This window comes from Rhipicephalus sanguineus, chromosome 1 (genome assembly GCF_013339695.2).
Source record: "Rhipicephalus sanguineus isolate Rsan-2018 chromosome 1, BIME_Rsan_1.4, whole genome shotgun sequence".
Taxonomy (NCBI): domain Eukaryota; kingdom Metazoa; phylum Arthropoda; class Arachnida; order Ixodida; family Ixodidae; genus Rhipicephalus; species Rhipicephalus sanguineus.
In genome coordinates this window covers 183023008-183035803 of record NC_051176.1, presented here as the reverse complement: position 1 = coordinate 183035803, position 12796 = coordinate 183023008, and the positions used below count along the sequence as shown (strand labels likewise).

At 48.3% G+C, this 12796-nt stretch overlaps 2 protein-coding genes across 5 annotated transcripts in view; both read left to right on the top strand.

The window, feature by feature from the left end:
• LOC119403470 (pancreatic lipase-related protein 2) overlaps positions 1-4925 on the top strand; it is a 33192-nt gene extending 28267 nt beyond the window's left edge. For 3 of the 4 annotated variants that reach the window (XM_037670403.2, XM_037670416.2, XM_037670410.2), the window contains exons 5-7: positions 1182-1434; positions 3048-3245; positions 4611-4925. In XM_037670403.2, coding sequence (XP_037526331.1) covers positions 1182-1434; positions 3048-3245; positions 4611-4852 — 693 coding nt within the window. In that variant the 3' untranslated portion in view covers positions 4853-4925. The remainder of the gene's footprint in view (positions 1-1181; positions 1435-3047; positions 3246-4610) is intronic. The other variant, XM_049418116.1, reaches the window with a different exon arrangement.
• Positions 4926-7011: 2086 nt separating this feature from the next.
• LOC119403453 (uncharacterized) overlaps positions 7012-12796 on the top strand; it is a 64163-nt gene continuing 58378 nt past the window's right edge. The window contains exon 1 of the mRNA XM_037670389.2: positions 7012-7238. The gene's annotated coding sequence lies outside the window, so the exon portion shown is untranslated. The remainder of the gene's footprint in view (positions 7239-12796) is intronic.

Here is a 12796-nt window from a genome sequence, read left to right as displayed (position 1 = left end):
CACTAACGCCGTTAACCTAAATTAATGCCTGGCAGCGTGCGCGTGTCTGCGCACGTGCGTTTTTGTTGCTGTTCTGTACTCTCGCGTACGGGCTCTTGAACTAGCAAACTAACGCAACCTCTTAAAGGGATAGGCAACTGCATATAACCAGTGGGCCCACCACAAGTTATCCTACAAAGCCAAATAGTAGTGGTTGCAAAGCTGACGATCCTCGCGCCATACGCGCGCGCGCGCGCGCGCGCGTGCGTGCGTGCGTGCGTGTGTGTGTGTGTGTGTGTGTGTGTGTGTGTGTGTGTGTGTGTGTGTGTGCGCGCGTGCGTGTGTGTGTGCGTGCGCGTGTGTGTGTGTGTGTGTGTGTGTGTGTGTGTGTGTGTGTGTGTGTGTGTGTGTGTGTGTGTGTGTGTGTGTGTGTGTGTGTGTGTGTGTGTGTGTGTGTGTGTGTGTGTGTGTGTGTGTGTGTGTGTGTGTGTGTGTGAAGTGTTTTGTTTGAAGCAAGGGGTCTTGGGACAGCAGGAGCTGGTCATACTGTGGACATACCGTGTACGGTCGCATACTGTGGACAGCAATAGCCAAGGCACGTTGCTTGTCCTTTCGGACCGGTCTTCACAAATGAACTATAAATTTTGGGAATATGGAATATCAATTCTGCCGAAGTCCACGAGGTGGAGGAACGTTCATGAAGCTAAAGTTATTCACTTTGTGTGTATTTTTGTTTTACCAGTCAGGTAGATAATTTCGCTTCGTGCAATAGTTTGTAGCAAATCTTGTTTGGTTGGTGATAACTGTTGGGCCATTTTTCTGGTTCCTCTATTTCATGAGGCCAGCATACTTCAGTTGCACACTCAAACTGCCGTAAACATCCCCTCTTAATTGTCCGTGACTGGTTCTCCATACGTGCTGCACTGCATATTTCGCGAGCGCCTGTGCGCGTGTGCAGCCGTTTGCATTTAAAATCTGGGTTATTTTATTCAGGGTACATACATGATCTCCCAGCCAGTGACAATGAATTTCTGAAAAGTCGGCGTTCTTGTTGTGGCAAGAGCAAACAAAGCTTCCTTAATATGAAGCCTTCTCAATCAGTCTTTTTTTCCTTCAAGCAATGACCATGATTCAGTTTCAAATGGATTCTCGGTCTATTTATGCACCCGAAAGTGTGATTTATGCTCGCCTGGTGAATGCAGAAAGACTGCAACGTGGTGATCGTAGACTGGGGTCGTGGCTGCCGGTCGCCCTTGTACCTGACAGCTGTGGGCAACACGGCCCTGGTGGGCCGGCAGATATCCCTGCTCGTGCAGAAGCTGTCTCGGAAATTTGACGGAAACGTGACGGCCGCCAATGTGCACCTTATCGGCTTCAGCCTTGGCGCCCAAGTGTGCGGCTTCGCGGGTCGCCACTACAAGAAACAGACTGGGACAAAACTAGCAAGAATTTCGGGTAAGACGCACCTCTGCCGAAGCGCCATACCATTCTCACCACCAATTAATGGAATATATGCATGTGACTCTTCAATAGAAGCGTCAAATGCCGAATATATAGACAATGGGAGAAATTTCGCAAGTGAGCATGTCCGAATTTTTCGAACCATTGTTGGAATAAAGTAGAGTTTGCGATCTAAGAGAAAGACGACCAGAGTATAGAACGTGCAATGAGCCGCTCAATCGCACTGCGTCTAACTGTGCTACAGTGGGAAATAATGACGCACACAGTGCTCTGCTGAAATGTGTCTTATGTTAACAGATGAATGCTAAAACGCGTCCTTTTCGCCTTCAGTAATTTTTCAACTACGAAGCTGCACGAAGTTGTAGAATGGGTACGCTCATTTAAAGTGGCGAAGCGTTGGTCGTAGAGATGCATCAAAGGAAGCGAGTGGTTCATATGTGTAAATCTACTCGGCGTAAAAACCCTGAATTAACATGGAGTTCAGTGGATTGTAAGAATATTTTAGGTTTGTATAGCTTGTAATAAGAATCAACCAAAAGTTGTGGAAGCGATCTTGTTGCAATCGGATCTTTTTGGGCCGCAGTGCCAACGCAGGTGAAACAGACGGAGCCACACCCGCTATACTCTGCTCTGAAACGTTTTCGCCCAGGTGTACGCTACGCCAATTGACTCATATTTGTTTCCATGTTGAAATCGCAGAGCGCACTAAATACAAGGAAACAGAAGCGCTAACAAACGCGCTGCCCTTATAACACACACACACACACACACACACACACACACACACACACACACACACACACACACACACACACACACACACACACACACACACACACACACACACACACACACACACACACACACACACACACACACACACACACACAGGGCTAAATACATTTCATGCTATCGCTTATTTCCTCAGGACCTTTTCCCCTTTCGTGTCAGTATGTGCTATTTTTCTCTCAAACAACATTAACTTGCACCTACGGGCGTGTATTTTTTTCTATTTTGAACATTCCCCACGCAGTGATACTCACGTGTAAGGTGTAAATATCCTGTTCTGGGGATCGCACCACTGAGATCTAAATGATAACCTTTACTCTAGACTGAAACCGTTGTATAAACATGACAATCCACGATGCTCCAAACTTATATCGGACCTGTTTTCCTGCTGCTGCTGTTCCGCGTCCGCGTACGCCGAAATGAGAAAGTAGGAGGCTCCTCAGGCTTCTGAGCACGCCGAAGGGCGCCATTGACGCTATAGTTGTCAGGAACGGCTCTCGTATACGCCCGAGTACCCAGAGCTGCAACATTGAAACACCAATGCTCTTACTTTCACATACAGACAAAAAAAGAACACTTGTACAGCGAAAGACGCCGCATACACAGAGCGATTCTCTGTTGACTGCGACCACCCGCGGTTCCATGAAATACCGCCAAAATGTTTCTGTGCGGCACCATTTGCGCGAGGATAGAAATGAAGCCGCCAGAGCAGGAATCAAGCTCGTGACCTCGGAATGAACACATGTAGCTGCTTGTTTCCTCTTGCTGCCGCTCTTCTTGTTCCCTTCATATATCATATGCGCTGCTCCTGCATGCAGCACTGGATGCGGCGCGACCGCTGTTCGAGCAGTCCGAGGTGTATGTGTCTCGCACGGATGCCGTCTTTGTAGACGCCATCCACACGAGCTCAGGCTGGACGGTGCTGCAAAAGTCGCTCGGCATGGGCAGGCCCTACGGACACGTCGACTTCTACCCAAACGGCGGAAGAGATCAGCCCGGATGTGGAGGCCTTTTCGGTGGGTGCGCCTCGTCCGAGCATTCGCTCGCGTAGGCGTCGTGCAGCCTCGTCCATTTGTGCGAGTTTTGCTTAACGTCTACGCTAGTTCCACACAAACGCGCTCTTGAGCCACCAGCCGCCACGAGAAGTCGTTATTTTGTGATTTCTCAATGGAACGTAGCTTTCCTGCACTGCCTCACGATATATGTGTGCGCTTGATGATGGCCAACTAAGGCACGACATATTGATCACGAAACTGTGCACAGCGGTTACGTAGGGGAAAAAAAGAAGGAGCCCTGGGATATAGTTCAGACCAGCGGTAATGTATAATCTAGAAATACAATGCCCTGGCAAGCCTCTGCTCCCCCCAGCTTTTTTTCTCTTCTATAACTCCTACTTTTATTTGAGATTTATACCTGCAGTTAAATAGTTGCCAACGACTTATAAGAACGATAATTTGCTAAGTGTAAACTAGGCTCACTTTGCTATATGTCGCCCCTTTGGATAAACAAGAAATCTAAGTCCGGACAGAACTTGAGCGCGGTCGTCCTTGTTTCAGATGTTAGGGTTCAAACAGTTTCCGAGTCCGTGACCGATTCACAATTCAATGCGGGCTGTTTTCGGCACGTAATGCTTGATGACCCTCCCGACTATTTGCTGCTATTACCAAAGAATTCGCGATTCATTTTTGCGTTGGCTTCCGTAAAGGCCATGTTCAGTGTTTAAAATAGCGTGTTTATCGCGATTCATGGAAATTCGCAGTCACCTCAAGTGGCTCTTGCTGTAATATATGATCACTATTTGCAGCCGAATGTACTTCTTGTCGATTAGGCGAACCACCCCCAGGCGAGAGTAAAGGCATGACGTGCGATGTAGTGACTATAGTCGGATACAATTTAAGAAGACCGGAAAGGCCCCGCCCAGACGACCGAAGCGCGGCAGGCGATTGCCTTCGTGGATAAAGAAATAGTCCCCGCTCATGCAGTCGGCGATGTTCTCCGAAGGCGGGGTTACCGGCCGTCCGGTTCATGACGTCAGTCTGGAGTGCGCGCCCATTGGTGCAGGCTTGTGCACATCCGCCTTTGAAGAGGAAATGCCGCGGACTTCTAAAGTTGCATCCGACCGTAATTTAGTGACTTGCATTGCCTTGAAGCTTTTGGGAATTTGTTTTTAGTATATGGATAGCCCTCATTACATCAGACCTCCTTTAAAAATGAAAGTACGCATAACCAACGGAATGTACGATGCTCCTACACAAATAATTGCAGGTCAAATAGAAACTTCATGTAAGAACTATCAGCAACAGCAGGCGCTTAGCGCACTACGCGATGCGCTATGTTTTGCTGATCTCCACACTAGCACTATTTTGTGCGCTCCCTTGCAGAGATTGACTGCGACCATGGTCGAGCCCCGCTCTATTACATCGAGTCGCTCACGTATCGCCGCCAGTGCCGCTTCGTGACATATAAGTGCAAGGGCGGAATAGATGCCTTCCGCAACGGCCTTTGTGCTCCTGGTCAACCCAGTGGCGAGATGGGTTACTACAGCAACCTGGCGCCCGGAAGGGGCCTCCAGTTCCTCAAGACCAACGAGCACTCACCATTTTGCCTGCCAATGAATATGTGATAACCTGCCGAACGAGAACACGCGGAAAGAATAAACAGACTATCCTCTTCGCTGGGTAGACTGCGCTGCTGAATGGACAGCAACCTTCACTTTTTGTTTGACCTTTGTCTCATGTCTCGCTGGCTGCGTCTATTTCGCATGCGCTGAACAAGAACGCCGCGAGTGGTGATTTTTTTTTTCTTTTTCTCGGGCTGTCTTTTTACGTAGCTGAATGCCATGTGTCCTCGTGTGGGCGAGCACGCGTATCTTATGGTCACGAAACTGTTCGAGGTCAATGAACTAACTTAGGTAGTATAGTTTAACAATGATTATGCGGCGCTTTGAACTAATTTGCACATTTTACTGTTGCATAAACTGTGCGGTATGGGGAAAAGCGCCTTAGCTCAAGTGCCTGTGCATTGTTTTGTTTTATTTATTTAGTACGGAAGAACCTTCTGCTTGTAATATAAAACACAAAAATGTGCGACACCCATTGCGTATCTGGAAAGACCACGCTTCCTCTCGTGGTCATTTCCTCACGCAACGGTGCACTTATATGCATAACAGGAGCGCACTCAGCTGTCGTGGAGCGAGTTGAAGGCTTGGAGACCGCGCACGGAACTTCCGTCGACTTTTTCGCGTGCAGCGCAGCTCTAACCAAGCAGTTTACGTTGTGGGGCAAACACGTGCTTTCCATCGTCAGGACAGAGTGAAGAATGGGCACGATACAGCTGCCGCTACGTGGCTCTTACACGTGCAAGTACTTTCTCCGTATTGATGCATTCCTTAACGGCCCAACCCGAGTGTCACTGGAGCTCGTTTCGATTAATCTTACTTAAACGGCGCGCATAGCCAAACAAGAGATTCGTGTCGCTACATTAGAAAACATCCGTAAATGTCCAATGCGCGTTTGGCGCGACAACGGATGGACAAAAGCAATAAATAAAATGTTTTCTTATATTCCGTCTTATGTTGCTATGCGTTGATACAGCGGCAAATACAACAGTTTTCAAGATTTTTCTTTTTCCCCCTCTCTGGTCGCTTGCACTTGCAAGGTGTAGTTTACAGACAGCCTCATGCTAGAATGCCAGGGCGGTGTTTACGACCCACACAGGGGAGCTGGTTGCAAGAGTGTAAGAGGTGTAGTGACGATGTTTGTCTTACTGCCCCGCTAAAATTTGTGCGAGTTAAGGAAAGAGAGAGAAGGATAGAAACGAAAAGGAAAGGCAGGGAGGTTAACCAAGCCTTGGCTCGGTTGGCTACCCTACACTTGGGGTGGGGGAAGGGGGAATAATAGAAAGGAAATGGTAGAGAAGAAAGAAGAAGAGTAAAAAAGAGATGGATGAACAGCTTGAAACGACACAACACGAACTCGCGCTGTTAGTTCACAGGCGCCCGTGAAGTCCAGTGGTCCTCAACAAGCACAAGAGGGCTTTCGTGGCCTTGCGCATTTGAGAGACCGTAGGCCAAGGTCCCAGGATCTTCTTTTCTGTCAGTGGTCTTGAATCCAGATGACGGAGCTTGGCTTCCATACTACGTCGTTGAGCCTGGTATGATGGGCAGTGTCATAGAATGTGAGATTCGCTCGGTGTTTCCGGATGCATTTACAGAAGACAAACGAACTCTATGTGGCTTACAGAAGGAGGAACTGAGAAGCAGCGACTTCATTTTAAATGACACCGTTACTTTCTTTGTTCTGGTGAGGACGTAAGTGCGGACACACGCACAGAGAGGAGGGAAACGCTGCACTGCTTCCACGCTTGGTTAGTTCGCCTGAGCTAGCGGAGAAGTAGTAGAGGCGACGACAAGGGAACATTCCTGCAAGAACGAGACGGAGGAGGTGCGCCCGCGACACACCGTGCGGCGACTCACGCACGCGCGCGCGCCCGGCCGGTCGGCGATATGCAAAAGCCTCCGAGTGCGTGCTCTAGAAACGGCGATCACCTGCGCATCTTGCTTTCCAAAAGCTCGCGCCCTCTCTGGCCCAAAAGTGGCTCCGGAGGTCCGGAACGAGAACTAGCAGAGGCCGCCTTTCCCATTGCTGCCCCCTCGCATGCTACACCTCGACTGCTGCTGGCAGGGGGGGGGGGGGGGGGCGAGGGGGAGGATGCCCCTCGCACTACCAGCGCCGGCCGTTTTATACCGGTCCCCCTCGCGGCTGCTCGCCTCCCCCCCGACGGCGGTGGCGCACCGGCGCAAAGTGGAACGACTCCCCTTGTCGGACAACGGCTTCGGCAGCACACTAGGCGACCAGCGAAGCGCGCACGCCGTTCTGCGCCTGCAAGCCGCCGACCAGCCATCGGGTCACGCCGCCTGCTCTATCGCCGCCGCAAGCCTCGGTTGTCCAACCGCGAGAAGTGCCAACCACTGTGGATTACGACGCTGCCCGGATCCTGTTCATGCGAAGGTGAGCTGGCCCCACGTGTCGTAGGCGACGATGCTCTTACGTCCACGCTAAACAATAATGCGCGCACTGAAATGGACAAAAGCGCAGTCCCCGTATTTCGGGAATCAGCGATCACTCGATCACTCCGCCTGTTTCCGGCTAATAAAAAGACGCGGGGTGTGTGCAATGCCACCTGAGCCATGCATTCTTTACGTGTTTCCATGCAGAAAACGCACCTTGGACTGTGGACGCCACACAGTCCAGGGTGTATGCTGGCCCTGCGCGAAAGAGAAGGCACAGATCTTCTGTAGCACGATGATGTTTTGAGCACCTTTTTTTTTTGTAAAATCTCTCTTCTATCATCTTTTATCCCCCTTAACCCTTCGCCCAGCACAGGGTAGCCAGCCGGTCTGAGAACTGGCTAACCTCCCTGTCTTTCCGCTTGTTTGTTCCTTCCTTCCTTTCTTCCTATGGGCATTGCTCAGTGTATTAGAAAGCTTGGAAGAAAATGGTCGAGGCTCTGTAATGCAGAATAAGAATTAGATCGCCAATTAACGTTTACCACGACAGAGAAGAGTCACATTCCACAAGTATTTTATGAGAAATTTCTATAACTATATGACCGCAATGTGCTCTACGAGCTATGACAATCTCATACACCCCAACCACCAATCGCTCATAATGAATATTCGAGGTTCGACCACTGTATTATGTACACTAACTATTACAACGGCATCACGTGGTGAGAGCGTTGTCACGCGGCGAGAGTGTTATGCGTGGAGTAGGTTAAGCCAGTGTATACTTTACCGAACTTCATTGCTGACGGAAGTCCGAATGCAAGTTCAAACCTTTCTTCCTTTCTATATCCCTGCCATCCATCTCTACTTAGTCCTGTCCTCAATCCGCTGACAATCCCTTTGCGTGAGAAGGACGTCGACAGTGAGTCTCTGGTATTCTTTTATTTATATTGTTATCTCGGCAGGCACGCAAAAGTCAAGAGCTACACGCCATAGCTTCTTTGTAAGGAAATATCTTACCGTGTGCGCCTTAACGGCTTGGCCGGAGGCTGTAAGGGGGTCCGCGTTCAGGTGAGCGGAAACTGGCCGATGACCACTTCGTTTACGTTCCAGTTGCGATACTATAGCGCAGGATCTTCAATTTCGCACCGATTCTTCTGCCAGAGCAAGAATTCTTCGTGGTCGACCGCCCATGACCGCGATCGAATCCATTGCAATGCGCTCGCATTGCGTGCCGCGGCGGCAACTTTGGTAAATGGATCCGTGAGAAGTGCATTAGAGAGGAATCTTGCCCCAGGACACAACACGCACTGGGCCGCACTGTCCACTGCAATTGACCTAACTGGGCTGGGCTTCCATTTAGTGGGACGCCGCGTAAGCAACCTACACCGTCTTCTATTTTACGGCTCATCATGGAAACTCGATGGCCGCCAGGTGGAACCATATCGTGTTGGGTCACCGCTTCCTTCGAGCAATGGCCAGCCACGCCGGGTGCAACTCCACGAGGCGTGCCTAAGCACTCGTGACTGCCGATCTTCCATCTCACCTCTGAGGCTTCCCGTGCTTCTCTGCCCGTGTGGTACGCTACTTATAAAGTGCGCACTTAAGTTCCGATGCTTAGTCGCGCTGAGACATTCGCATTAAAGCAGCAAAGCCTAGATACGAGTGGCGCTTCAGAAGTGGCCCCAGAGTAAGGAAAACAGCGACGCTATTAGGCGGCAGACAGTCGTCCAAAGGGCAGCGTTACGTGCACTTCACCCGCGTAAACACGATATCTGGCGAATAAATTTCAAGACATATTTTGTCCGGACCGTGCCAGTGACTCCGATGATTTCATGCAGCTCGTATAAAATGGGTGGGTGCTAACCCAAACCTCTCATTCATTCGCTTTATAACTGCTGCAGAGCTGATTTACGCGTTGCGAAATTGAACGCCTGAGCACAGATAAAAAGGAAACAGCTAATAAAGATAAATCATGCTTTGGATCATCTCGCTATAACATGTGCATTGTTTGAAAGAACGAATGCCGGTATAATAGACTATGAGCTGGCTATTTGCGATTACATGAAGGACACATCCTGTGAAATTAGCCTCACCTGCATTCTCACGGACTAACATCGTTAAATGACTTATAGTAGGGATTTAAATCCACCATGAAGATAGACTGAATATTGTTGGCGTCATTAAATAAAAAAAGTTGCAGTGTAAGCTAACCACCGTGAGTTTGCTACGCAAATTGCTATAGACAACAGACATTGTTCACAAAGTCTTGCTCTTGCCAAAAATATGAAAAATAAATAAAATAAATTATACCTTATTTCATGCCTCTATAAACACTGGTAGCAGTGGTATGCCGTCTTCTTACATTTTAAGAATGGCCATCAGGGGACCTTGAATTCCCAAAGCTTGCGTTCGTAAGGCCTATTTGGGGCACCTGGCCTTCTTTCTTATTTAACATCATCTCTCAAATCACATTTGGCTGGGCATGAGCGGAGCAGTAATAATCATAGTGCCTAGCAGGTTATAATCTTGCCTGACATGCGCCAATGGCTTCCAGTTTCACATTTACGGTGGTGATAATTAAATTTGGAGTATTGGGTATATGGGAAGAGAGCTAGGGGGGGGGGGGGTGCAGGTAGCTTCCTTATGTCGTTTCTTACAGCGGGACGAACAGGACGCACAACGGCTATTTTCACCAAATTTAATGGCTTATGTTCAATAGCTGTAAAATGCTTTTGATTATTTTTTTTTGCGTCGAATACTTCGCTTCGGTCGCTAGTTATAGTATACCGCTTTCTCAGAATATGCCATGCGGTGCGTAAAAGTGGATATTATATTTAAAACAAAAAAGCTACGGTGTAGTCTTATGCCTGATCAAAATAAAGAACAGTGATTTTATGCAAGGACATCTCAATGTCAGAATTTCCGTAGTGTATGGATACATACTTAGGATGTTCCGAATATATAAATAACTTTTGATTGGCAAAATTGACTTATGCATTGCGTTTTATGAATAATTTGAAATGCAGCTGTGCAATTTCCTTCGACTGCCACCCGAGTTAATATAAAAATTGTTGAAGTTTTGTGTCGCAAAACCACAATATGATTATGAGGGATGCCGTAGTGGAGGGCTCCGAAATTTCAACTATACCTGGAGTTCTTTAACCTGAACCGAAATACACGGGCGTCTAGCATTTTGCGTCCATCGAAATGCGGTCGCCGCGGCCGGGTTAACCATCCGAGTTAATTCTATATAACAAAAGTTAAGTTCCACTGGCTCAAAAGAGAAAGAGAAATAGATGAAAAGGAAAAGGCAGGGAAGTTAACCTGGTAGTAATAACCAGTTTGCTACCCTGCACAGGGATGGGGAAATAGGGGTCGGAAAGAGGACAGCGAGAGATAAAATTAAAAAAAAATGCACACATGCACACACATGCAGAAAGTTCCAATCAGAGCCGTGCTGGTATACTGGTTGAACGCAGAAAGCGCAGTAGCGCCTGCACAGCCATCTTCTGTGACGTTAAGTCCTGTCTGTGGCGCAGGATTCTTTCTTCCGAGAGAGCTCGGTCGTCCAGTTTGTCGAGCGCGTTGCAAAGCGACTATCTCTGCGAACAGTACTGTGGACAGTCGCACAGAATATGCTGAATCGTTTCATCACTTCCGCACTGGTCACAGGCTGCGGTGTGGACCATTCAAACGTTCAGGGAAGAGTATGAGGGTAAGAATGACCGTTGGTAGACTTGGCAAGTGGGGGGTAGGCATTTTCAAGGTGTCGCTCGTTAGGTGTGTAGATTTAAATCGCAGGTTGAGTTCTCATTTATGCCAAAAAAGAGGCTTCGTCTGCTGGGGTCAAAGTCACAGGGATTTTGGTTCATTAGTGTGCTTTGCTATGAATGATCCACCCGCCACAGAAAGTCTATCATCACCACTGACTCGCAGTTATTCTTACGAAGAGTTATAACGTCTCTTGTGTGTGAATACAGAGCCTTGTTTGCTCGCGTGCTTCTAAAGCAGCAGCAAGCAACTCTTTCGAGCCATGTCGAGCTGACAGTGTTGTAGTCGGTGCAGTAAGAGATATGCGTACGACGAAATCGTGGAGCTTTTCGTTGACGGCCACCGCAAACAGGAGGTACCCAAAGTCTTAATACTGCACGTCTGGTTACAGCACAATGGGCGGGCCAGCAATGCGATACGGGCTCTACGAACCACTACAAACAACGTAGCGAAAATTATACGTTGAATTGCCAATCATAAACAAGGAATGAACGAGCAGACACCATCACGCGGTGCAAGCCTTAATAATTAGGAGAGTCGCTTATAGCCTCCCTTATTACTCATTAAACAAGACCGAAGAATCACAGGTGGACACAGTAATTAGAACACCTTACAAAACGGCACTCAGTCTTCCACAAAGCACATCAACAGAAAAATTACTTGCGCTAGGCATTCACAATACTTACTGTGAACTCGCTGCGGCCACCATATGATAACACAACGAGAGAGTCTCAGCCGGACAACAGCGGGCAGAGATATAGTAAAGAGAATTGGCATACCGCCTTACCGACAGCGCGTATGCAAGGGCCTCAAGGAGCTTAATCCTTCGGACAGGGACCACTTACACGTGGCTGCCGAGGAACATGCACCCAGAGTGCCACGAGGGGAGACGTAGAGATCGCACAGCGAGACTCCGAGCACTGCTGCGTCGTCTGAACAGGGAGGACGTCTACTATGTGGACGTCGCTTCCTACAGGCAAGCAAATCCTCAGAGGAAACGTCGTGACCATCAAAACTTTGTCGCGGTGGTGCTCACCGAACACGGCGAAACGGTAAATGCGCTCTCCTTCAGAGAGTGCTCAGTGACGGAGGTGGAGACCAGGGCAATCGTGCTGGCCATACATACACAGCAAAAAATTTTACACCCTAAAGGGTGTAAAACGGGTGTATGCGTTAAAAGCACCCTCGTGAACACCCTTATTACACCCTTATTTTTGGAATTGGGGTGTTCGTAAAGAAAACACCCTTGCAACACCCCATTTACACCCTCACCAGTAGGGTGTAAACGAATTAATATGCAAATGTATGACAATTTTGGGCAGGCTATGCTCTTAAGTTGGGTCAACATGAATTATCATGTCAAATGAAGAAAATATGAGCCTGTACATCATGCACACGTACAAATGCCCTGACTGCTAAGCTGCAGTGGGTATACAGTGACAAAAATACGAACGGGTGTGGCATAATCAAGCAAACTTCAGCGTCGAGAATGCCCTCTCCGCGCTAGAACGTGACTGGCACACGACAGCTTGCATGCGTGAACACAAACAGCTCTCGTTCTCACACTTATCGTTTCTCGCAAAATTTCAGTATCTTTAGAATTCCTGCCTCAGATACGCACTCACACTATATCCCGAGATATGCGTTACTGTTCACTTTACATGACTTCGGTTGTTCCAGAAAGCCAAATTTTCCTGTGAACTGAAAACCGATAAAAATATTTCAGTTTCAATCCCGAACGAAACAGTAGATAACGTTTCGGTTACGTCTTCGTTCCGGTGAAAAATG